Source organism: Mobula birostris, chromosome 4, assembly GCF_030028105.1.
Source record: "Mobula birostris isolate sMobBir1 chromosome 4, sMobBir1.hap1, whole genome shotgun sequence".
NCBI lineage: Eukaryota > Metazoa > Chordata > Chondrichthyes > Myliobatiformes > Myliobatidae > Mobula > Mobula birostris.
Window position 1 is genome coordinate 165,736,996 of NC_092373.1, and position 26,756 is coordinate 165,763,751.

General features: G+C 43.0%; 1 protein-coding gene across 7 annotated transcripts in view; it reads left to right on the forward strand.

The window, feature by feature from the left end:
- The window catches only part of LOC140196727 (probable E3 ubiquitin-protein ligase HERC3), a 104,294-nt gene that overhangs the window by 26,520 nt on the left and 51,018 nt on the right, over positions 1–26,756 (forward strand). For 6 of the 7 annotated variants that reach the window (XM_072256410.1, XM_072256405.1, XM_072256408.1 and 3 more), the window contains 9 exons: positions 7,887–8,046; positions 9,653–9,729; positions 10,415–10,636; positions 11,219–11,310; positions 12,261–12,391; positions 15,957–16,114; positions 18,866–18,942; positions 22,498–22,610; positions 26,306–26,365. In XM_072256410.1, the coding sequence (XP_072112511.1) occupies positions 7,887–8,046; positions 9,653–9,729; positions 10,415–10,636; positions 11,219–11,310; positions 12,261–12,391; positions 15,957–16,114; positions 18,866–18,942; positions 22,498–22,610; positions 26,306–26,365 (1,090 nt within the window). The remainder of the gene's footprint in view (positions 1–7,886; positions 8,047–9,652; positions 9,730–10,414; positions 10,637–11,218; positions 11,311–12,260; positions 12,392–15,956; positions 16,115–18,865; positions 18,943–22,497; positions 22,611–26,305; positions 26,366–26,756) is intronic. The other variant, XM_072256411.1, reaches the window with a different exon arrangement.

Below are 26,756 nucleotides of genomic sequence, written 5' to 3' on the forward strand. Positions count from 1 at the left end.
TGCAGAATTTGGGCATCATTTTGCAGCTAAATAGAATGTGGTGGGATCTCACCTGGAGTAATGTGTATCGTTCTGGTCACCATACTGTGAGAGGGTGCAAAGTGGATTTGCTAGGATGTTGCCAGATAGAAGGCTTGAGTTGTAGGAGAGACTAGATATGCTGGGACTGTTTTCCCTGGTGTGATGGAAGCTGAGGTTTTACCTTATAGAGGTAAATGAAATCATGAGGGGCATGCACTCAGTGATCACTTTTTTAGGTACACCTGTACACCTGCTTGTCAATGCAAATATCCAACCAACCAATCATGTTGCAGCAAATCAATGTCTAAAAGCACGCAGACATGGTCAAGAGGTTCATTTGTTGTTCAGATCAAACATCAGAATGCGGAAGAAATGTTACCCAAGTGATTGCGACTGGAATGATCGTTGGTGCCAGATGGGGAGGTTTGAGTATCTCAGAAACTGTTGACCTCCTGGGCTTTTCACAAACCACACGTTTTGGAGTTTATAGAGAATCGTGCAAGAAACAAAAAGACTTCCAGTGAGTGGCAGTTCTGTGGAAATTGCAGTAAAGGAAAGTTTAAGGCCTTGGGTCATTGTAATCAAGTGAGATCTTTGAAATGAGACCACCGGAGACACCTCTGCTTACAACAGACGAGATTGGCTGGGTTGACTGCAACACAGTGTACCCAAGTCGGGCATGTGAGACTTTTCCAGAACGGTCTTCTTGAGGGCATAGGGGGGCGGCGGGCAGTGATGAAGACAGACAAGACGAGGATAACAGAAGGATGTGAAACATATCTAACGACTAAGATGCACCTGTGAAGCACAGTGACCACGACTTGCTGGCAGCAAACAAAACTATGAACTACTTTATTAATCATGCTTTTTCTTGGAAATTATCACTGCAATTAATAGCCTTTCACTTCCCTTTTGAAGGTGAGCTTGAGATCCACCTGTACATTGTGGCGTTTTTGCAGTGTGATCTGAAGTCTCAAAGGTGCAGAATGGTTGCAGTGTGGCGTGTATGGGCCCAAATTGAAGCGGCGGGGCCCAGGGTCCAAGAGCAGGGTATGAACCGATGTTTGGCCATTGCTGGAGTGGACTTCGAGGTGATTCAAAGAGTGAGGCAGAGTTGAAGTGGTGTTGCCCAGGCCCGAGAGCGAGCAACAAGCCAATGTTTGACCAGTTTAAGCACCAGGCCCGATTGGAAAGTTTGGGTTCAGGCGGAATTGGGGCTGTGGGGCCCAGGCCGAACAGCATGTTGAGGTGGTGGGGCCTGGGTCCAACAGCATGGAACAACCTGAGGTTGGTCTGATTTAAATGCCGGGCCAGATTGAAAAGGTCAGGGTATCAGGGCCGGTGCTCAGCTCCCTGCTCCACAAAATTTACTTGTCTGTATGCTGAACTGAAGCTGCAGTCTGTATCTGCTGGGCTCCTGGACTGCCTTTAACTGGTCTCATAGCTGTGAACTCACTTCTGTGAACTTTAGTTCTAAATGTTACTTGCTTGCTTTTATTGTTTGCACTATTTTTCGTGCACATTGGGTGTTTGACTACCATTCTTAATGGGCTCTATTGGATTTCTTTATTTTGTGGCTGCCTGTAAGGAGACAATTGCAAGGTTGAATATAGTACACATACTGTTATAGAAAAAAAAATAGGTGCAGAAGTAGGCCATTCGGCCCTTCGAGCCTGCACCGCCATTTTTTATGATCATGGCTGATCATCCAACTCAGAACCCCGCCCCAGCCTTCCCTCCATACCCCCTGACCCCCGTAGCCACAAGGGCCATATCGAACTCCCTCTTAAATATAGCCAATGAACTGGCCTCAACTGTTTCCTGTGGCAGAGAATTCCACAGATTCACCACTCTCTGTGTGAAGAAGTTTTTCCTAATCTCGGTCCTAAAAGGCTTCCCCTCTATCCTCAAACTGTGGCCCCTCGTTCTGGACTTCCCCAACATCGGGAACAATCTTCCTGCATCTAGCCTGTCCAATCCCTTTAGGATCTTGTACGTTTCAATCAGATCCCCCCTCAATCTTCTAAATTCCAACGAGTACAAGCCCAGTTCATCCAGTCTTTCTTCATATGAAAGTCCTTCCATCCCAGGAATCAATCTGGTGAACCTTCTTTGTACTCCCTCTATGGCAAGGATGTCTTTCCTCAGATTAGGGGACCAAAACTGCACACAATACTCCAGGTGTGGTCTCACCAAGGCCTTGTACAACTGCAGTAGTACCTCCCTGCTCCTGTACTCGAATTCTCTCGCTATAAATGCCAGCATACCATTTGCCTTTTTCACCGCCTGCAGTACCTGCATGCCCACTTTCAATGACTGGTGTATAATGACACCCAGGTCTCATTGCACCTCCCCTTTTCCTAATCGGCCACCATTCAGATAATAATCTGTTTTCCTATTTTTGCCACCAAAGTGGACAACTTCACATTTATCCACATTAAATTGCATCTGCCATGAATTTGCCCACTCACCCAACCTATCCAAGTCACCCTGCATCCTCTTAGCATCCTCCTCACAGCTAACACTGCCACCCAGCTTTGTGTCATCCGCAAACTTGGAGATGCTGCATTTAATTCCCTCATCCAAGTCATTAATATATATTGTAAACAACTGGGGTCCCAGCACTGAGCCTTGCGGTACCCCACTAGTCACCGCCTGCCATTCTGAAAAGGTCCCGTTTATTCCCACTCTTTGCTTCTTGTCTGCTAACCAATTCTCCACCCACCCCAATACCGTGTGCTTTAAGTTTGCACACTAATCTCCTGTGTGGGACCTTGTCAAAAGCCTTTTGAAAATCCAAATATACCACATCCACTGGTTCTCCCCTATCCACTCTACTAGTTACATCCTCAAAAAATTCTATGAGATTCGTCAGACATGATTTTCCTTTCACAAATCCATGCTGACTTTGTCCGATCATTTCACCGCTTTCCAAATATGCTGTTATCACATCCTTGATAACTGACTCCAGCAGTTTCCCCACCACCGACATTAGGCTAACCGGTCTATAATTCCCCGGTTTCTCTCTCCCTCCTTTTTTAAAAAGTGGAGTTACATTAGCCACCCTCCAATCCTCAGGAACTAGTCCAGAATCTAACGAGTTTTGAAAAATTATCACTAATGCATCCACTATTTCTTGGGCTATTTCCTTAAGCACTCTAGGATGCAGACCATCTGGCCCTGGGGATTTATCTGCCTTCAATCCCTTCAATTTACCTAACACCACTTCCCTACTAACATGCATTTCGCTCAGTTCCTCCATCTCACTGGACCCTCTGTCCCCTACTATTTCTGGAAGATTATTTATGTCCTCCTTAGTGAAGACAGAACCAAAGTAATTATTCAATTGGTCTGCCATGTCCTTGCTCCCCATAATCAATTCACCTGTTTCTGTCTGCAGGGGACCTACATTTGTCTTTACCAGTCTTTTCCTTTTTACATATCTATAAAAGCTTTTACAGTCAGTTTTTATGTTCCCTGCCAATTTTCTCTCATAGTCTTTTTTTCCCCTTCCTAATTAAGCCCTTTGTCCTCCTCTGCTGAACTCTGAATTTCTCCCGGTCCTCAGGTGAGCCACTTTCTCTGGCTAATTTGTATGCTTCTTCTTTGGAATTGATACTATCACTAATTTCTCTTGTCAGCCACGGGTGCACTACCTTCCTTGATTTATTCTTATAATAAATGTACTTTGAACTTTGAAGGCTCTATTGTCCTTACTAACTTCAAAATATCATCGGCTGCCTTCTTGAAGTTTCGATTGACTTTTAACATCTCAATTGTGAATGGCGAGTGACTTTGCGAGTAAGAAATTCAAATGTATACAATCTACAAGGATCACTAGCTGTAACTGATGAGGCCAATTCTGTTTAAAAATAGCAGTTTTCTATTCAGACTTCAGAACAATGTGGGTGACAGGAGCTGTACTGTTCTCCTTGTGCAGAAGTAAAATAAAACAAATTATTTTATTAGCAACGACAGCAGTTCTGTGAGCGAAGACACCTTGTTAATGAAAGGAATCAGAGGAGAATTGTCAGAGTGGTTCAAACTGACAGGAGGGCGACAGGAACTCAAATAACCATCTGTTAAAACAGAGGTGTGCAGAACCTCCAACGTGTCGAACCTTGAAGTGGATAACTACAGCTGCAGAGGCCTGAAATATGCACCCAGTGGCTGCTTTATTAATTACAGGAGGTACCTAATAAACTGGCCACTGAGTATATGCAGATAAGGGGTTTTATCACAGTCTATATCAGAAGGCAGACAAATCTAAAATGAGAGGGCTCAGACTTAATATATTTGGACAGGTACAGAGATAAAGCCAGGTTCACAGAACAAATTACAAACGAGAAAATCTGCAGATGCTGGAAATCCGAGCAACACACACAAAATGCTGGAGGATCTCAGAAGGCCGGGCAGCATCTGCGGAAAGAAGTACAGTCGAAGTTTCAGGCCGAAGCCCTGCCGAAGGGTGCAGAAGCTAGAATAAGGGGTGGGGGGAAGGGAGAAGTAACAGTGAGCAGGTAAGAAGTGAGTCTGGGTGAGAGAGGGAAGGTAGGTGGATGGGAGAGTTGGAATGAAAGGGAATGATGTGAGAAGCTGGGAAATGATGGTGAAAGAGGCAGAAGGGCTCGGGAAGAAGGAATATGACAGGAGAGAACAGTAGAGCATGCAATAGGGGGAAGGAGGTGGCAAACCTGAGCGAGTTTAAGGGCAGATCATCAGTGATAGGGGAAAAGAAGGGGTGAGGGTACCACAGGAATGAGGGGGAAAACGGTGGGGGGGGGGGTGGAGAAGGAAAACAGGTCAACACACACTAAATGCTGGAGGAACTCAGCAACTTATCGCTTCCAGGGATGCCTACCCTGAAGAAGTTTAAATCTTCTATCTTTCAAAGAAAAGAGGGGAAAGGCTACCGGAAGGGAAAAAAACAATGTTGACACTATCAGGTTCAATTGAAAAGTAACGATACGGAAATTCCTTTATTTTTGTCTGCACTGATTGGTCTACCATAACCATCTCAATATACTGAGTAAACTCTTCCTTCTACACTCTTTATTTATGACTGGAAATTAATTTAATACTTTCGGTATTGATTTCTGTAGTTTGGTGCCTCTCAGCCCATCCATGTGGAATCTCATAGTTTCATTAACATAGTTCTGCAACACGTCCCAAAAGCTCTTTTTCCCCACTTTCTAAATTACTGTATAATCAGTAATTTAATCCATCAACCAAGTCCTTTGTGATATATCCTTTGCTTTGTGGCCTTTGTCTTCTTTTGTAGTCAGTCATTCCATACAAGATCATCACTTTGGCATGGATGGTTCCTTTGTCATGCTGAACTTGAAACATGTTAGCCTCAGACGGTTGATATGGCATAGTTTACAATATGATGTTATACAAAGCCCAGACGCTGGGTCGGTACCCATAATTTATGGATTTTACCTTTAAGACTGAACAGGAACAACAAAACTGAACAAATTACTGGGGAAACACAAAGGCCAAGGTGAAAGGTATTTGCTGCCAATTTCAGGAGACTTGCATTGGTGCTGGTGCAGTGTCTTGATTTAAAACAATGACACTTCCTTGCAACACACAGAACTCAGTAGGCCAGGCAGCATCTATGGAAAAAAGTACTGTTCATGTTTCAGGCTGAGACTGTTTGGCAGGACTATAGTTGAAGTTTCGGGCCGAGACCCTTTTGTGTGTGTTGCTTGGATTTCCAGCATCTGCAGATTTTCTCTTGTTTGTGAATGACAAACCCTTTCCACTTTCTGATGTGGCTCAACATGCTGGGTTTGATTTTTGCTCCAGATTCCAGCATCTGCAGTCCCTTGTGTCTCCATGCATGAATGGGAACTTTCCCTTTGTGCAGGGGCTGAAATCTTCTGTAGTTATTCTGAATTTTACGGCTATATGTTGTAGTTGCAGTGTTGGAAATTCTGATAGCATTAGCATAACTCCAGATTCCATTTCTGATATCATGACTCAGCTACTGAGAGAGTTCTTTTGGTTCACTGTATCTGTTCTAGCTCTGAAAGGAGCATCCACTTAATTTCGCATCTCTGTACAGTTTCCAAGCCCTTAATCATTTTTCTATTACATGCATGTATTTAGTTTCCTTTTCAAAGCTTCTATTGAATCTGCTTCCACCATATCTTCAGCTAGAGGATTTGAAGTCACAGCAATCCCTGTAGTGAACCAATGCAGAAGAGGCCCTTCGTCACATCAATCCAGATTCCAGCATCTGCTGTTTTTTCTGTCTCCAATACCGTCAATCCATATGTCCTCTTCCATCATGACCTTCTTCCAGTTTTCCTCAAGCTTATTGTATTATTATTATTTCCTCCTTCTTTATCAGCTTTTGCTCAAAGATTCCAAAAATACTCCCCAACAAAACCTGTAATGGAAAAGCAAAAACAAAAACTACGCATTCTGGAAGTCTGAAGTTAAAAACACACAGTGCTGGAAGCGCTCAGCATGTCAGGCAACATCTGTGGCAAAGGAAATGGGGTTTACATTTCAGGTTGAAGACTTTCCATTGTAACCGAAAAACCGCAAGTGTGTTGAAGTTGCAGGGAGGAGAGTGGATGGAAGGAGTGAATGAATGAATGAAGGGAAATCAAGGTTACCAATGTGTCAGAAATGCAATTGTTATTGTCCATGTGATGACGAATGAGCATTTGATCTGCTTGAAGGAGTGTTAATAGGGAGAGAATAATGAGAGCACTGGAAAGGGAGAGAGAGAGAAAGAGAACAATGTGCTAGAGCTGTAATATTTAAACTTGGCAGGCACATAAATCATAGAACAAAATGAAATGCTGAGAATATCCAGCAGTTAACATCTGTGGAAAGTAATAAACTGAATTTTAATGCTACATCCAGGGCATGTCCTCTGCTTGTTCCTACCATCGGGGAGGAAGTACAGGAGTCTGGAAACCCACACTCAAGGATTCAGAAACAGTGTCTTCCCTTCCACCATCAGATTTCTGAACAGACCATGAACTCATAGACACTGCTTCATTTTTCCTTTTGCTTGGCACTAATTTATAGTATTTTAAAGTAATGTTATATTTTTGCACCACATTGCTGACACAAAACAACAAATTTCATGTCATATAAGTCAGTGATAATAAAGTTGATTGTGATTCTGAGGTGAAAACCATAAAAATGCTGATACTGGAAATCTAAAACAAAACGGAAAATACTGGAGCCACTCCAGAGGTCAGACTGCATCTGTGGAATGAGAAATGGAGTTAATGTTTCAGGATTGAAGTCCTTTGTCAGATCTGCAGTTTTCGGTTGTTGAATTCACTGTCATTTCTTTTCCAGGAATGTTTAACTTGAAGAAGTGCTCCTTTACTTTCTGACAGGATTTCCTTCTGTATCTGTTGTCTTGTTCATTCTACATGTCACCTTTTCCCCTTTGAGCCTTTGCTGAAGGTGTTGACCAAAGCACTACCTTTCACAGCCACGTCCCTCTGGAGGCAAATATCTCCAGCTCCAAGTCTCCAACATTGATCCAACTGAAACTGGGTTGTGACGAAGGGTCCTTGATCTGAAAGACTGATTCTATTTCTCTTCCCGCAGATGTAGCCTGACCTGTCTTGTATAACTTTTGTATGAATTATAGATAATGTACGTTCTGTGTGTTATCCATATCTATATGCCGGTGATGCAGTTGCAAAGAAGTTTTTTGTTGTACTTGTGCCTCACTGTACTTGTCCATATGAAAATAAACTGGACTTTACTTGAATTATTAAGTAAAGTTCTCTATGTTGCTTATTAATTTTTTTAACTTTGCACTTTTCCCACACTAATATTGAGCTGTTCCCCTGGCATCATTTACCCTTTTCTCTGTTTATTAGAACAGGTTACCGCACTAGATGCCCAGACGATTGTCCACACAGCCTGTGGAGAAGCCCACACTGTGGCTGTCAATGATCAGGGTCAAGTCTTTGCATGGGGAGCAGGAAAGGATGGTCAGCTGGGAATCAATTCTACAGAAGAGACGGTCCGAATACCAAGGTACTGATTATGTCCAAAATGGAATTGTGAAATTCAGGATGTTCTTGTGGCGAGTTTAATACTTTTTTTTGTTTGTTGGGTATCAGCGTTACTGATCAGGTCAGCATTTTTTACCCGAGAATGGGTGCACATGGCGGGGGGGTTCTCCCGCGATGTTGTTCATAGGAGAGTTGAAAAATTATGGTGATACACAGCATGGAAACAAGCCCTTTGGCCGACACATCTATGCTGACCAGGTTGTCTAACTGAGCTTGTCCCATTTGCCAGCATTAAGCCCATATCCCTCTCAGTCATTCCTATCTATGTACTGTACCTATCCCAATATCATTTAAATGCTCTACTTACTGCCAGAGCCGGTTATTCTGGCGGTTTGTTCCCTCTGTGTGGAATGGTTGCCCCTGTGATCCCCTTGAGCTCTTACCCCTTTCACTTTAATCACATGCCCTCTAGGTTTGGATTTCCTTACTCTGGGGTAAAGACTTTTTCTACTCATCTTATCTATGCCCCTTGTATATTTTCTAAACCTGTATAAAGTTGCTTCCCATCTCATCACGCTTCAGGAAAAATGACCTAGTCCATCCAGCCTCTCCCTGTAACGCAATCCCTCTGGTCCTGGCAATATCCTTGTAGGTCTTTTTTGTATTATTTCCAGTTTAATGACATCCTCCCTATGGCAGGGCAATCACTATTGTACCTGGTACTCCAGAAGTGGCCTTACTCATATCTTCTACAGCTTACAGTCGGTATCCTAACCAATGGAGATGAGGGGACAGTGCCAATCTGCACAGACAGCACCAGAGGTCAGAACTGAACCTCATTCACTGGAGATGAGAGGCAACAGTGCCACGAGATGCACCACAGTGTGGCACATTCTGGAAATCAATTTTAGAAAAAGTATAAAATAAGTTCCATTAGTAATTAAAATATAGGAATGGAGAGCTTTTAGTCAAGTCAAGTTTATTCTGCACAAGTATGGTGAGGTACAGGTAGAATGAGAAACTTACATGCAACAGCTTCACAGACACTTCGATTCAGATGACATACAGAATGAGTTACTATCTGGAGATTCATTTCCTTGCAGCCATTCACAGTAGAACAAAGAAATACGATAGAATCAATGAAAAACTGCACACAGAGACTGACAGGCAACCAATAAGCAAAGAAGGCAAACTGTGAAAGTACTATAAATAAATAAACAATACTGGGAACGTGAGTTGTAGAGTCCTTGAAAGTGAGTCCAAGGGCTTTGGACCCAGTTCAGTGTTGAGGTGAATGAAGTTTAGCACACTGGTTCAATAGCCTGATGGTTGAAAGGTAATAACTGTTTCTGAACTTGTTGGTTGAATGAACAAATAACACAAATTTACTTTCTTTCATTTGTTTAAATTATCTTTGTGAGATACTGGTGTAATGGTTTGTGGAGGACCAGGTAGAGATTGGGCAAGAGATTCTGCACTTCCAGACTGTGTGTTTGAACACAGATTTACTCCATAATGGAAATGTGTCCTGTTGACTTTATTCTCAATCCTTTCACAGAATCTGTGTAGATTTGCTATATTTTGTTCCCTTCCTCTTTCATATTCTTACTTGAGCTTTGGTCTTGCAGGTTAGTCCGGACGCTGACTGGACACATTGTCATCCAGGTCACATGTGGAAGCTGGCACTGCCTGGCTCTTACCAGAGGTACTAAAGCATAACCTGAATGTGTTGAACCTGCTCTAGCACTGAGTTGTCATAGCCTTTGTCCTTACTGTAGCCTACCCTGAACCGGGCTTGGGAGATGCGCTGGGAGCAGCATGAAGTGATGGGGATGGCAGTACGTTTAACTTCCCCCATGGTAGACACACCACAGACTGTTTGTGGGTAGGTGTGGTTATAAGACGGCAATCCCTATCCATAGGTGGTGCTGGTAAAAAGTATGGCCAGTGGCCCCTTACGAACTCTTGAGAACTCTTTATTATGCAGTGTGTTTAATGTCAGCTCAGCCATTTACTCAACATTTTACTCTTTCTGTAGAAGATAATGGATCATCAACATCGTGCACAACTGCAGCATAATGTCCTATTTCAATGCCCAGGTTTATGAAGGCCAGTGAGCTTTTTTCACGTGTGATGCCCCTTTCAGAGAAGGTTACTCTGTACACCATGGCTATTGACTTTATATTGAACGTGTTAGGATAGAAGACATTCTTTTCAAAGGCTGGCAATTTTGGCTGCGTACATTGAGTACAGTATCGGTTTATGGCTGATGCTTAGAAAGCCAAGATCATTTTCCTCAAACAGCTAAATAATTGGTTCCTTTGTGTTCGTTTCATAGCCTCTGGTTACCAAATGGAGTCACTAATTTTGCCTTTTTTTTCCCGTTCCAGACAGTCAGCTGTTTTCCTGGGGTCAGAACTCCCATGGCCAACTGGGTTTAGGGAAGGGATTTCCCTCCCAGTCCAGCCCCCAGTGTGTGAAGTCTCTCTCTGGGATTCCTCTGGCTCAGGTTGCTACAGGAGGAACACACAGCTTCACTCTGTCGCTCTCGGGTGCCGTGTTTGGCTGGGGGAGAAACAACTGTGGTCAGCTTGGACTCAATGACAACAGAGGTAGACAATTAACAGGGCAGCACATGGTTGCAGGGGAGATCGGGGGTGCAGCTAGGAACCAAACTTTGATAAGCCAGTTGGTTCAAGGCAGGGGATCTCATGTCTAATGTGAGTTTGACAGAAGCCCATCTAGTCCAACAAGCCTGGCACCCACTCCTGATATCTGGAGTATCAAACCAGTCATTTCCATCCTCTCCATAGTTCAACTGGAACAAAAGCAGAAAAAAAAGGGAAAAATAAGGAAGAGAAAAACAATGGAAAATTCCTTTCTGTTGTTCTCAGACAATTAAAACGGAAGCAACAATCATATAGACTATTTGTCTGTTTTTTTTTAACCTGATCTTACATTGTATATGAGGCAGTCTCTAAAATCAGGCACCAAATGACCCAGGTTTTAATTGAAATTCTGTTGTTTTTTTTCCCCAAATTGGCATGCTTTTTTCTTTTTCACTGCTGCTTTTATACCATCAAGCATATCCTGCTCATGTGTTGAAGAATATCTAGTCCTTCGTATTTCTGTTAGTGAGGGGGCTGTGTGCAGTACTGGAAGTTACTATGGATGGTCCCTGTTTGTCATTGTAGATCGAGATGTCCCTAACCATGTGAAGTTCCTGCGGAGCCAGAAAATAGTTTACATCAGTTGTGGCGATGAGCACACTGCAGCTTTAACCAAGGTAATTGCTCCACCCCATCCTTTCACAAGATTATGTCTGACATGATGGTAACCTTAACTTTAAACTTCTGTCTACCTTTATCAAACTTTGACCCTTTGCTTCTCAAGAATCAAGCTAGCTCTGCCTTAAACATTCTGCTTTCAAGACTGTTTCCACTGAACCAGAGCGCCAAAGGGTCTTGCCCTCCAAGAGAGGAAAGAACACATTACTTGTGTCTGAAATGAGTGACCCCTTACTTTAAAAAATGAATTTAGTTATCTGTGAATATAGTGGGTGAGATAAATGAAAGTAGTGAAGACAATCACATGAAGCAAACAAAGCACAAATCTTTTCAAATGATTTATATCTTTTTTCCTTCCCAGTTGTGCTAACTCTGTGAATCCCCCTCTGAATTTTCAACACTTCCATTAGATCTCCAGTCAATCAGCTTTGGTTGAAAGTACCTCAGTTTCTCTTGGCTCTTCCCAGAACTGAAATCCCTGCATTCATGACACTATTCCCCTCCTGCTTTTTTCCCAAGTCCTCTTTGAATTACGCTCTTTGGGATTGGGGCCAGTGCACCAGTGGTTAACAACACTTTAAGTCAAACTTTACACAGCACTGACTGTAGCCGCTCTTAAAATTATTTCACCGGTATCCTCCTCAATTGCACAATGTGCTGATGCCCACCAGTGATGTCTTGCTTACAATGCAGCCAGCAAACCGTTTCCTTGCAGAACAGTGGGGGTTCTGAACTAACTGCCTGAAAAGGTGGTAAAGGCAGAATCTCTCACTGTCTTTATAAAGTAGCAGAATGGGAACTTGACGCACTGTGACCTGCAGGGCTGTGTTCTGAGAGCTGGGAGGTGGAACGAGCTCTTTCCCGGTCGGTGTGGATTCCGTGGGGCAAATGATCTTCTCCCTTGTTCTGTGATGGGATGGCTAATGCTGTACGGTGTATCTCCCCTCAGAATGGAGGCGTTTTCACATTCGGAGCTGGCCTTTGTGGACAGCTAGGCCACAACTTCAGAAATAATGAGATTAATCCCCGCAGAGTCCAAGAATTGATGGGAAGCGAAGTCTCCCAAATAAGCTGCGGCAGGTGAGTGAGCATGCTGGATACCCACCCACATTTTCGCCCTGCAGCACCTGTATCTATGTCTGCTCCGTCACCTGCCTCCCGCAACCTGAACAGCTCTTCCAGGTAATGCAGAGATTCGCATACACCTCCGCTAAACTCATCTACTGAATCCGGTGGCCTCCTCTGCATTGGTGGGGCCAAGCACAGGCTAGGCAACAGCTCTGCCAAGCACCTGCACTCTGTTCACAGTGGCTATCTGGAGTTTTCAGTCGCTAGCCATTTTAATTTGCCACTACAATCCTACACAAATCTGCCTGCCCTCAGCTTTTTTCACTGCCAGTCTGAGGCCAAATGCACTCTAGAGGAATGGCTGCTTACAGTCTACTTGGGTGATTTACACCCCGATGGCATGAACATTGAATTCTCCAATTTCAGGTGACCCATACCTCTTCTATTTCTTTTTCTCTCCTTCTAATCCACAGAGGGTCTCCAACACAATCACAAAATTGTCAAGGAATGATTCCAGCAAGTGCAATCTGGAACTCCTTCCCTAAGTAGCACTGAACCTTTGAAGTACTCATTGAAAACAGAGCTGAAATTCCCAAGGAAAAGACTAACATATTCATTAATTATGGTATGGGTAATTAATTATGGATGATAATAAACCTGAGTCTGACTCTGATTCAGACTTACTAGGTGCAGAGAAAAGTTGGATAAGTGGAGATTCAGATATAGCATGATTACAGTAGGGGGGTGAATAGTTAACTCCTGTCCGTATTGTCTTTCCAATATAGGGCCTCTGTCTGTGTGACCAGGACAGTTGCATATGGATGCTTTGTGGGATATATTTTGTGTCACTTGCATCAGTATCTGGTTCAATATCACAGGCATATATCGTGAAATTTGTTGTTTTGCAATAAATAATAATTTAAAAACTATTAATTATATTAAGTATATATAAAAATGAATTAAAGAAGTAGTGCAAAAAGAGAGGAGACTAATAGTAAGGTAGTGTTCACGGGTTCTCTGTCCAATCAGAAATCTGATGGCGGAGGGGAAGAAGCTGCTCCTGAAATATTGACTGTCTTTGGGCTCCTGTACCTCCTCCTTGATTGTAGTAATGAGAAGATAGTATGTCCTGGGTGACAGGGATCCTTAACGAGGATACCGTCTTTTAGAGGCATTGCCTTTTGAAGGTGCCCTTGATGCTAAGGAGGCTAGGCCCCTGGTGGAACTGGCTGAGTTTACGGCTTTCTGCAGCTCTTTCTGATCCTGTGCATACCGGACGGTGATGCTACCAGTTAGAATGGTCTCCGCAGTATACCTGTGGAAATTTGCGAGAGTCTTTGGCGGCATACCAAGTCTCCTCAAACTCCTAATGAGATGTAGCCTCTGTCATGCCTTCTATGTAACTGCACTAGTGTGTTGGATCCGGGATGGATCTTTAGAGTGGTGACACCCAGGAACTTGAAACTACTCGCCCTTTCTACTTCTGATCCCTTGATGAGGACTGGTGTGTGTTCCCTTTCGGGATGTCCACAATCAATTCCATGGCCTTACTGACACTGAGTGCAAGATTGTTGCTGCAACGCCACTCAACCAGCTGATCTGTCTCTCTCATGTATGGCTCCTCATCACCATCTGAAATTCTGCCAACAATACTTGTGTTGTTGGCAAATTTAGAGATGCCGTTTGAGAATAGAGAGAGTAGAGTAGCGGGCTAAGCACGCATCCTTGAAGTGCACCGGTGTTGATTGTCAGCAAGGAAGAGATGTTATTTCTGATCTGTTGATTAGAGCTGAGGGTATGATTGTGTTGCACGCTGAGCTGTAATAAATACGTAGCGGCCTGATGTAGGTAATACTGTTGTCCAGGTGATCCGAGGCTGAGTGGAGAGCCAGTGAGATTGTATCTGCTGTAGACCTTTTGTGGGGATAGGCAAATTGCAGCAAGTCCAAGAATTTGATAAGGCAAGAGTTGATTCTAACCCTGGCAATGACCATGACCATGAAGAGAGTAAATCAGCCCATTATAGCTAACTTAAAACACCTTTCAGGCTATCTGAAAGGTGAAATATTTAAGGGAGACATGAGGGGGGACTTCCTCACTTAGAGAGTAGTGTGAGTGTGGAATGAACTGCCAGCAGAAGTGATGGATGTGCATTCGACTGCACATATTTAAGAGATTCTGATAGTACATGGATGGAAGGAGTATTGTCTAGGTGCGTGTCGATGGGACTAGGCAGAATAATTAGGGCATCTTCTGGAATTTCTTTCACCTAATCTGAGGAAACACTTCTGTGACCCATGACTTCAAGATCTAGGAGACCGTATAATTTTCTGTGATTCAGTCCCTACAACTTGAGACATTCTCGACTTGACGGAGTAAGTAAGCCATGGCAGATTTGTCAGCAATCTCACCTTGAGTCAGAGGCTTACATTCTACCCCAAAAGTCTGAGCAATAAAAAATGATGTGATGCTCCTTTTGAGTATTCGGGGAGCATTGTTCTCTCAAGCACACTCTCTCAGATGATCAGTTTTGGTATTGGTTTATTATTGTCACGTATACCTTCATATACTGAGAAGCTTTGGTGTGCCGTCCAGACAGGTCATCCCATACGTAATTACTTTTTAAAAATATATTCATTTATGGGATGTGGGCATTGCCCATCCCTAGATGGTAATAAGAGAACCTAATGCAGAATATGGTGTTGCGACTACAGAGAACGTGCAGTCAAATTAAGTGCAAGGGCTATGAGAAAGTAGCGTGGGAGGTTAAGCGTTCATCTTTTAAACATGTGAGAGGTGCCTTCAGAAGTCTGATAACAGTGGAATAGAAGCTGTCCTTGAGTCTGACAAATCTATCAGGTGCTAAACAGAGCTCTTATCTGCATTCTTAGGAGGGAATTAAAGGTCGTAAGGCATTATTTTGAAGGCAAATGAAGGAAATCTTTTCTGGAATACTAGCCAATAATTATTGCTCAATTAGTCTCACTACAGTAGCTATAACTTTGCTCTTTGTGGAAGGTAGCCATGTGCAAATTGGATGCAAGTGCTTCCTGCTTCACTGGACCTTGTTTGTTGATTTTTGTTCTAATTGTCCTCTTTCTTCAATAATCTGTGTTTAATTTATGTTTTTGTTGTGTGTCTGCTGCTGTGTGACTGTGATGCTGCTGAAAGTAAGTTTTTCATTGCACCTGTGTGTTCATCTACTTGTGCATAAGCTCAGCTGAGATGTTGACTTTGACCCATGGTTAGTGGAGCACAATGCACCCATTCCAAGGCAAGCCTGAGATGCTACCTTTCACTCTCATACAATAACCAGGCACAGACCGAACTGCAGCTACTACATGAGGAATGCCAGTGATTAAAAGCAGAACTATTGGAAGAGTGGCTGAAATCTCCCTACAGCTCTGTCTTAAAAACTCTGGGCAAAGTGAGGACATTTGATAAACTCAGTCATGAATTTATAACAAAAGATCAATGCAGTAGTTTAAAATAAGTTGCACAAATTATTGACTTAATCTTTATATTAGTTGAAATGTCACTCGGCATTTAACATTTGAAACACTTTTGCTTTCTTTAGGCAACACACACTTGCCTTTGTCCCTTCTTCTGGGCTAATCTATGCCTTTGGACGTGGCAACAAAGGTCAGCTGGGATCCGGACACATGGTTAACGCTCAGGTTCCATATCGAGTAGCTGGGAACTGGGTAACTCATAAACACAAGGTGCATCCCAATGGTGAGTAGAAAACTCCCAAGCCTACCTCTCTATAATTGTATTCTGTTTGAAGGCTGTGCAGCCTGTACCCAATGAATGGGCTTTGATTCATTTTTGGTGCCATTTTGTCAGGGGTTGTTTCTCCTTCTGTGAGTTATCACTGCAGATGATCTATTAATAAATTAGTACCAGTTGCAGTCCTCACGGATTGACCCATTTGGTCATTATTGAGGGGTTGAATCAAGCAAATGAGGGAAATCCCAGGTGGGCCTCTTTCTCTTGTTAGATTTTGTAAGTTAGCATCATAAGTAGTGAGGTTTGGTTGTGCCGCAGGGATTAATCCTGATTCGAATAAGTAAAGTGAGCTCGATATGACCACCTGTCAGGTGGACACACTTTGATTTAACTGTTGCACACCTGAGACTTAAATTTTTCTTGTCTGCCATCACATTTAGAAAGTAAAACTTGGTGTCAGCAGGATCAACTTACTAGTGTAATTAGCTTGGCACAGCATTACGGGCCGAAGGTTATGTTACTGTGCTGTATTGTTCTATGTTCAGTGTCTGATGGTCATCAAAGTAAAAGGAGGGAAAAGGAAGCGAAGAGTGAATTACTCATCAGGACAGATTTATAAACTTGGGTCATTTTATTTAAGACAGCAAGTTTGGTTCTACAAGCTAACTAACTGATAGTGTTATAGGTATCTCTCAGTACAGTGTACTCACTTGAATTTATTGCTAAGTCTCAGCCCAAGGAGAAATGGCCATATGGAAGGGAAGGGTCTGTTGGACGTGGGAATCATTTGCCAAGGAAAGAGAGCACTGGAAGTAAGAGTCACTCACCAAGTAAACAGATTGGCCCTTTGAAGAGATGTTTGGAGGTAAGATCCCTACTGAAGTGTGATGGCCTTTGGAGATGGGAGTCATTCTGCAGTTGGGGGAGACGTTGGAAATACAATCCCTCACCGAGTGAAGAACCATTGGATATAGGAAGTATTGTGGGACCTTGCTCTGCATTAACTAGTTCACCTAAATAACAATAGTGACCATGAGGGCAAGGTGTCCTCTTTAGTTGTGTAGTGCCATTGGGTTGACTTCATGTGTAATATGTATGCATATTCTTTCTTCTGTCCATATATTCAGATGTGATGTAAAGTTTTGTGGGCAGGTTATTTGTTCAGGGAACACAAGAGACTGCAGATGTTGGAATCTGGAGCAACAGACAATTTGCTATAGAGACTCATCAGGTTGGGGAGGGGGTGGGGGGGGCTGACATTTGGGCTGAGGCACCGACACACCGAAACACCGACAATTCCTATCTCCTCATGGATGCTGCTTGACCAGTTGAGTTCTTCCATAGTCTTATTTTGTCCATGAGTGTATGTATGCAAGGTAACGGAGAGCTAAGAAATTACCCCGGCACAAGATACCACTATCCATAAAGACTGAGTGAGGGGGAAATTGGAGAAGGGAGCCACTTATCAAGTAATAACACCATTAGAAGCAGGAATCACTCACCAATAGGAAAGTTTTGAAGGAAGAATCTATTGCAACAAGAGATAATTGAAGTCAACTGAAGTTTTGAAGCAGAGCAAGTGATGAAAGATGAGTATCAATTTTACTTTACCTGGTTTCACACTGATTGAAGAGAATATATATAATACAGTCGACATGAGGAAATCTGCAGATGCTGGAACTTCAAGCAACACATACAAAATGCTGGTGGAACGCAGCAGGCCAGACAGCATCCATAGGAAGAAGCACAGTCTCGGGTCTTGGGTATCGGCCCAAAACGTTGACTGTGCTTCTTCCTATGGATGCTGTCTGGCCTGCTGCGTTCCACCAGCATTTTATGTATAATACAGTTGACCTTCACTAATCCGACTACCGGTAATCCGGTTCCTTCGATAATCCGGCATTGATTGTGCTTAATATGATCCTTCTGTAACTTGGCATTTTCACCAATCCGGCACTCCTCAGGTCCCAATGGTGCCGGATTAGTGAAGGTCAACCTGTATACCCACTGTGTACTTTAAGGAAGAAATATCAGTGTTTCATAGGTCTAGATAGGCTCTCGCTGTATAATAAGCGTTTCCGGTCTCAAGCCATTGGTACACTCACTTCCGAGGCTTGTGGATTCTGATCCCTCTGCAGCAGTTGGGCATTTAATCTCACTGATCCTTCAGAACAATGCCAGGAGAATGCTAAGGCACCATCCTTTGTGGATGCTGAACTGAGTGTGCAGTATGTGATCAGAGCCACAAGCTCCCCAGAATAGGCAACTGATGCCTTGATTACTTCCTCTGAACAAGAACCATTTTTGCCCAGGTTACTCTTCCTCATTCAGTACAGGGTCAAAGCAAACATCAGTCTGTGTTCTGGAGAGAGATACAATAGAGTGTGGATGTTGGAATTTCGAGCAACAAACAACCTACTGGAAAATCTCAGTGGGTTGAGCAACATCTGTGGGAGGAATGGTTGAACTCCTGCGTTTGGCAATTCTCTTCCTCCCACAAATGCTGTTTAAGCTTCTCAGTTCCTTCAGCAGATTGCCTGTGCTCTGGAATGATGCTATCACTGACATACAGCTTCTTCTGACGTTTCTCTGACTTTCACAATCTCCCACAACAATGGCAATGGCTTCATCGTGCCCACTGAGGTGACTGATTGACAAGGGATGAGCGGGAGTTGTAAAGTCAGTGTCAGTAATTCTGTCGGTGTTATAGACCACAACCAGAATTGTGCACTGAGACTTCCTTTGTTCTGTTGGCAGACCAGTCGAATTACTGCGTACTGAAACAGGTCTCCTGTGGAGGCGATCAGAGCTTTGCTCTCTTCTTTCACTACGAGGTGAGCCAGACCCAGGAAAGGCATACTCTCAAAATGTTTCAAGCATGTGGCTGCTCTTTGATGTAAAGACAGAAGGGCTGGCAGGAACTGTGGGTACATGGTGAATAAACGTCATGGTCCATTCCAATGTCTCCTTGACCAGGCAGCTTGCTAAGCTACACCATGGGGCACATTAGGATGTGGCCTCAGTCATGTTAAAGGTTGCCTGAGCAAGGAAGCAAATTTCCTTCCTAAGAGAAGTTATTTGGATTTCCAGAAGATCTGGTAGCCACTTATCAATGTAAATTTTAATATTATAAGCAATTCAATTTCTCTATTGCTTCGGGTGGGGGGGGGGGGTTAGATTTGCTTCCAATGTATTATTTAGACCACTTGATCGTTGTTTGCAGTACAAACAAGTTAACCAATAACATACCTAATCTGTTATTTGTGAGATCTTGCTGTGCACATATTTGACCGGCATGCTCATCCAGGTAACAGCCGTGACCCAAATTTAACGAAAAATGTACTTGGTTAAATGTGATATGTCATGGGTTATCTTCTTGTATTGAAGGTGTAAGATAAATCTGTGTCCTGTTCTCCTGTCTGCCCGCGGATAGGTTTAGTTTAATGTGGCATCATGTTCAGCACAGATATTGTAGGTCGAAGGGCCTGTTCCATGTTCTCTGATCTGTAATGCAGAGGTCTGTGGGTGAGGGAATTATTCAGGGATGTGTGCAAGGCAGTGGGGAGCTGGGGAGCCCAGAACCAAACGTGACAATCCACCACTCACTGTACTTCAGTGATTAACATGTTGCTATGGACACAGGAATTATCTTGGACCATGATAGTAAGCATGTAAACATTAAAGGCTGAACTGTGTACCCTCATATTTATCTTGGAAAATGGAACCTGGACTCCTTGATGAATAGGCATTTTTCACCTTGCCACACATTTTAATCCAAGTATGCCAAAACTGGCGTTGACCTTGATGGTACAATCATTGTTGTGCGAGTGTTTGTGGGTTTGTTACTGTGTTTGTATGAGTGTGTTTTTTGTGTGATAATATGGGCGAGTGCATATTCACATGTTGCTCTGAAATTGATTGGGTGGTTGAGAAGGCATATGGCTTGCTTGCCTTTATCAGTCAAGGCACTGAGTTCAGAAGTCAGGAAGTTCGGCTGCAGCTTTGTATAACTGTAGCTCAGCCTCATCTGGAGTATTGCATGCAGTTCTAGTTGCCCCATCATCGAAAGGGGCAGAAACAGTTTACCAGGATGTTACCTAGATTAGGAGGCATGAGCTATAATGAAAGGTTAGACAAACTTAGGTCATGAGCGGTGGAGGCTGGGGGAGATCTGATAGAGGTTTATAAGATTATGAAAGGCATAGATAGAGTGGACAAACAGGATCTTTATCCCCGGGGTCAAAATCTCTCATACCAGAGGGCATGCATTTAAGGTGAGAGGAGGTAATTTCAAAAGAAATGTGAGAGGCAAGTTGTTTTTTCCACACAGAGTGGCGTGTGCGTGGAACGGACTGCCTGGAGTGTTCGTAGAGGCAGAGACGTTAGAGACTTTTAACAGAGGTTTAGATAGCCACATGAATGTGAGGATTGTAACTGCACCGGTCCAATGAAATAATGCCCACGCAACATACATATGTCCTTGAAGATTTATTTTTATTTCTCTCGCTCTCTCTCTTCAGTAGATACTGTGAAAACTACAAGAAAATAAAGGACATAAAGTTTGAAACATACATCCCTCAGTCTTTTAAAGTCTCTCAAGTTAGTGTCTGCTGATAAACAGGCCCAAACACGTTAGCACATCAGAAGTGTGCTGAAATCAAATAAATCACTAAAACATATCACACTGTTCATATAAAGCCACCTGAACAGCATCATATAAAGCAAATTAAGAAAAACAATGACTGTGTGCGCCTCTTGGACCACATGCTGAATGAGGTTATTTTAGGGCCATATGTCTTTCTCTGCTTCCATGTTGATTCTGACCCATAATACCACAGTCATGCTTTTATCAAACTCTGGTCATGTGACCTGTTACACTCTGGTCATGTGACCCATTACACTCTGCATTAAATAAACCTTATATAGGGTGATAAATTAATCATGAATTTATAACAAAAACATATAAAATAAATATTTCAATGAAACATGTCCCGGAGACAGTTACATTGTAGGGAGAGAGGGGATTAGTTTAGTTTGCCATTGTAGCATTGAATCAGGTTCGCGCGTCTGGCAAATGAGACAGAAAACATAGGGAATAAGTATATTAATCATTTAATTACAAACAGTAAAAATTCGACCAAACATTCATGTTCTCCAAGTTACCGACACTACAAAGCTGAATATTTAACAAACTTACTTAGCTAAAGGCGTGTGCAGAGCGTATCTTCCTAATGGTTATGTGCACCTCTTGCCTTAAACAAAGGAAGAGAGAGCAAGCCCCTTCCGTGTGCTATTTTATACCTGGGATGTTTGAAACAGGACACCAGGCAGCTAACCAATGGGAGAAAACAGCTGCATTTTCTAAACTAACCAATCACAAGAAATACTTAGCATACCTTCCCAATGGTTATGTAGACCTGTTTGTCTTAAACAAAGGAAGAGAGAGCAAGCACCTTCCATGTGCTATTCTATATTGGGATATTGGAAACTGGACACCATGCAGTTAACCAATGGGAAAAGCAGCTGTAGTTTCTAAACTAACCAATCACTACAAAGCGGCTGACAACAATCAGAATAAGCCATGCCCCCACAGGACAGCCATTTGATCACTAATTTATTTGGTTCAGCACAACATTGCGGGTTGAAGGGCTTGTTCTCTGTTTGATGTTCCATGCGCACGCGCATTTGTGTGCGCGCATGTGTGTGTGTGTGTGTGTGTGTTTATTTGCCTTATTGTGTGTGAGTGTAAGGAAGAGTGTCTATGATAGGGTGAGTATGTGCAACAGTAAAAGCTTGGAGGGCTGTGTGTGTTTGCTTGTATGAATGAGTGATGTGTATGTCAGTGTTTATGTGTGAGGGTGAAAGTATTAATGTGTTTGTGAGTATGCATGAAGAAGTTTGCATGTGTGTGTGAGAGACACACACACACAGAGTCAGACAGCCAGACAGCAACAGCGTTTATGGGATTCATAAACTAACCTGCCAGTTTTGCAAGATTCAAACTTCCTTTTGATTTTCCTTAATCTCTTCCTTGTTTTTTTTTCAGCAACTAATAAATCCATAGTAAAACAGCAGGAGTTTTCTGCAAACACAAGGAAATCTGCAGATGCTGGAATTTCAAGCAACACACACAAAAGTTGCTGGTGAATGCAGCAGGCCAGGCAGCATCTATAGGAAGAGGTACAGTCGACGTTTTGGGCCGAGACACTTCGTCAGGACTCTGTGGAAGGGTCTCGGCTGGAAACGTCGACTGTACCTCTTCCTATAGATGCTGCCTGGCTTGCTGCGTTCACCAGCATTTTTTAGGACTTCTCTGTCCCATTTTGAAGGGCAGTCATTTAAACCATCTACGCCATAAATTCCTCAACTGCTTTATTTCTCTTTCACAGAACTCGCAAATCCCAGATGACTTCCGCTGTTTGGATCCTTTAAGGCGTGTCAGGATCATTAACAATAGCAATAATAAGTGGCTACTCAGCCTTTCAGGGAAGGATGTGCTTAAGTAAGTGATGGATCCAGCTTTGACAAATATCTAAATTTTAGATTTGATCATGAATCTCAAATGCCCAAGAGTATAGCGTGCTTCCTGCAGTGAAGCATTTCCTGTCTGTTGGACTGATTCTGTTCTTTTTGTGCCATTTCTCTGATCGCGTTCACTTCGGCCCAGTTTCCTGTCAGCTCTCTACTCCTATCGCCATGGGAGACTTGTGACGTTCCCTGGGACACTCCCAGGAGACGCATACAAAATGCTGGAGTAACTCAGCAGGTCAGGCAGCAATTATGGAAAGGAATAAACGGCCGATTTTAGGCCGAGACCCTTCATTAGGACTGGAAGGAAAGGGAAAAGAAGCCAGAATAAGAAGGTGCGGTCAGGAGAAGGAGTACGAACAAGAAAGTAATGGGTTGAAGAGTTAGGAAGCAGCAGAGATCTCTGAAGGGGGAAGTACTGAGAGCATGTCTCACTGAACTCCCATCGAAGGGTAGATTTAAGGGTAGGCATCCCTCAAAGAGACTTTACAGTGGTGCAGTGAATTGTAAACACAAGAGATTCTGCAGATGCTGGAAATTCAGAGTAATACAAAAAAATGCTGGAGGTTCAGCTAGCGGCTTAATTTAGAGGAAGGCAGTCTCGTGCCTGGCCAAACTTGAGAAATCTTGTTTGGGTGGATGCTGCGTGATGTGTTCCCCTGTTACAAATCAGTATCACGAAATAACAAACGGTACACAATATGCAAATAAATGACTGAGTTTTATAATTCTTAATTTGACTGTAGGTTAGTAAAGAAGGGCCCATTCCCATAAAACTGTCTGATGCGCAACGTAGGAGCTCACTGTTTTCCCATCTGTTCGTTCGCCATTGATTTTCCCCCTGGTCGTCGACTCCTGACCCCATTCAAAGTCCACTCCGTCCTGCAGTCTGTGACTTCCCCGTTCTGGCACCTTCCCTCTCCATGTTCCGCCGAACAAAAGACTGCAAAACCTTCGCTCAGGCACACAAGAAAGAAAAACATCTCCCCTCATTGGCCAGTGCACATTCCAAAGCCCCCGTTATCTCTAGTTGTAACCCAAACACACTGCACTACAGAGAAACCATTACATTAGCAGGAAAACCTTTCCTGGGTCGTTACACATGGAATACAAATTTCATTTAGCTGTATGTATGTGTATAGCTGAATGACAATTGAACTTGAACTGTAGCAGGTACCTCAAAGTACTGGAGAGATACGACCACAAAATCTCTACTGTCTCTAGAAAATCCTCCAAATTCGCTGGAAGGGTAAGCCAGTGTGTCCAGTGTGGTGCCCCTAATTACATTTAGTCACCTCTGATGAGCAGTTCCTTCACTCAGACACCTGACAGTAGGCCCCAAAGGCTCTACATGTAAGAAACAAGTTTGAGTCATTGTTCAAATCCTTGAGGGATGTGGGTAAGGTCTGGTCTCTCAGGACTTACCTACCTTTAACACTCCATTACCCCCATCTACCTGACTATCTTACTCTGTTTACCCTTGCCCCTTTTCCCTTCCCTGTCCCAAACTTGTAACATCTATGAAGAACTAAACCTGTCAAGTTTCTGCATGTTGGACTGACAGTCAAACAACCTTGAGAGGACTGACCAGTGTGGGACTTGCATGGTGAGCAGTAGGGCACTGAGGAGTAAGGTAGAAGAGAGGACCTGCAAATTTCTTGAAAGTGGCATCACAGATAGATAGGAGCGTAAAGAAAGCTTTTAGCACATTGGCCTTCATAAATCTATGTATATAGTACAGGAGTTGGGATGTTATGTTGAAATTGTAAAAGACATTGACAAGGTCTAATTTGGAATATTGTGTCCAGTTTGAGTTACCTACCTACAGGAATGATGTAAATAAGATTGAAAGAGCGCAGTTAAAATTTACAAGTATGTTGCCAGGACATGAAGACTTGATTTATAGGGAAAAGTTGAGTAGGTTAGGACTTTATTCCTTACACTGTAGAGGATTGAAGGGAGATTTGATGGTGAGTGAGCGAGAGAAGCCTCTGTCGGTCGGAATTGGCCATGGATATTTCATCCTGGCTGTCTAGGTACGCAAGCCTGGGCAGTATGATATGGAGAGCAAGCTCCCCCTCTCCACGCATCGGATGAACCCAAAGTAGCGGCAGAGACCGATACAATTTGGTACCAACAGCATCGCAGGATTTGCCAGCCAGCATTGAAATCAATGTAACACTGCCTTAGGAACTCCAGCTTTGGATTTTTTCCTCGGGGTTTACTCCTGTAGCCTTCCCCATGAATAGGCATAGCCGCAAGCCAGCGGAGGTTTGAGATCAGGGTTTCCCTTCTCCTAGATGAGCTGCCAACCACGGCTGATGACCAGTCAAAGCGACTGGTTTTAAGGCACCGGTATCCCATCTTTGTCCCTTCTCCTGTCAGTAGAAATGATTCTGTCAGGCTCAGTAGCTAAGGTGAAGGCCGGTAGCTGGACTTGGTTGTCAGAGGCCGTTTGAGGTGCACACCATTGGGAGCATTTAAAAGGTAGTGGGAGCTCGCCCCATTACCACCCCTGGCTATAACAACCTTAAGGAACCTTAATATTTGATAGAGACATACAAAATTATGAGAGGTATATCTAGGATGAAAGGAAGTAAGCTTATTCCATTGAGATTGAGTGAGACTAGAACCAGAGGTCATGGGTTAAGAGTGAAAAGTGAAAAGTTTAAGGGGAATATGAGGGGAACCTCTTCACTCAGAGGGTGGTGAGAGTTGGAATGAGCTGCCAGCACAAGTGGTGGATACAGGGTTGATTTCAACATTTAAGGGAAATTTGGATCGGTGTATGGATTGGAGGGGTATGGAGGTCTATTGTCTGGATGCAGATTGATGGGATGAATGGTTCGGCACAGACTAGATGGGCCAAAGGGCCTGTTTCTGTTCTGTAGTGTTCTATGACTCTGTGGACTTTCCTCACAATGTGCTGCACTTACATTATCTGTTGGCAGTATAAAGTGTTTCTTTGTGAAGGAGCGATTTTTCCAGGGGGTTTCTTAAGTGGCCGTCAACATTCGGAGTTACATTTTATGACCAAGCAAGTTACCTGGCTTAAACCATTATTTTGGGTGCAGCGCTTTAAGAACTGATTGGGCATTCAGTATTGGATGGAAGCTGGTGTGATCCATTTGTGGTTGAGAAATAAGATTATGAAGACATTTGCAGAAGCTTGATTGGCATAGTGAAGGAGAGGCTGCTGGCTGCCTATAAAGTTCACCTAGATTCCAGCAACAGACTTGAGCACAGTGCAGACACCAGTTCTATCACTTCCATAAACTTGAAAATAAAAAAAAACCTGCTGATGTTAACAATCTAAAGTAAGCACAGTGAGGATTAAAATACTGTGAAAGGAGAGACAGAATTAATGTTTCAGGCCAAAATGTCTTTGACCCAAAATGTTATTTCAAGTTCTGTCTCTAGATATGCTGCCTAAAGTACTGAATGTTTCCAGCATTGTCTGTTTTTATTTCATTATCTCTTGGTCTAGGTTAGTTTTGTAAATTAATCAAACACAGAATTGTATTGAATTGATGATAAATGAAATATATCTTCTATAATTAAATCTAGCCAGTGACCAGATTTAATTACGAGGAAAGCTATTAAAAGTGCAATTTATATATTTAACCCATTTGCCTGTTTTTTTTTCTCTCGCCTTTGCATTATCTACAGTGAATTGAATGTGATATTTTCTTCACCTGGATGTCTGAACGGCAGTTTTCTTAACCACCAGTAAGTGCAGTTACTTACAGTATTTATAATATGAATTGCAAGATTTGTATAGTGCCTGTTATAGCCTCAGTGTGTTTCAAAAGGTTGTAAAACCAATGAAGTACTTCTGAAATGTAGTCAAGGTTGTAATGTGCGGAAAGCTTCAGCCAATTTGTTCAATAGAAGCTCTAATATGCAGCAGTGAATTATATTTTGAGACGCCCTGTTTTAACAATGTTGCTTGAAGGATAAGAATCTGCCGTCATTGGGAATCTCATTCCTATTGATCTTTGAAATGATGCTGTAGAACCTACAGTACATCTACCTAAAAGAGTAGATGTGGGTAATGATTTAATATCTCATCTGAAAGCCCGCACCTTTAAGAGTGCACATCAGCTCTTCAGCAGCACAC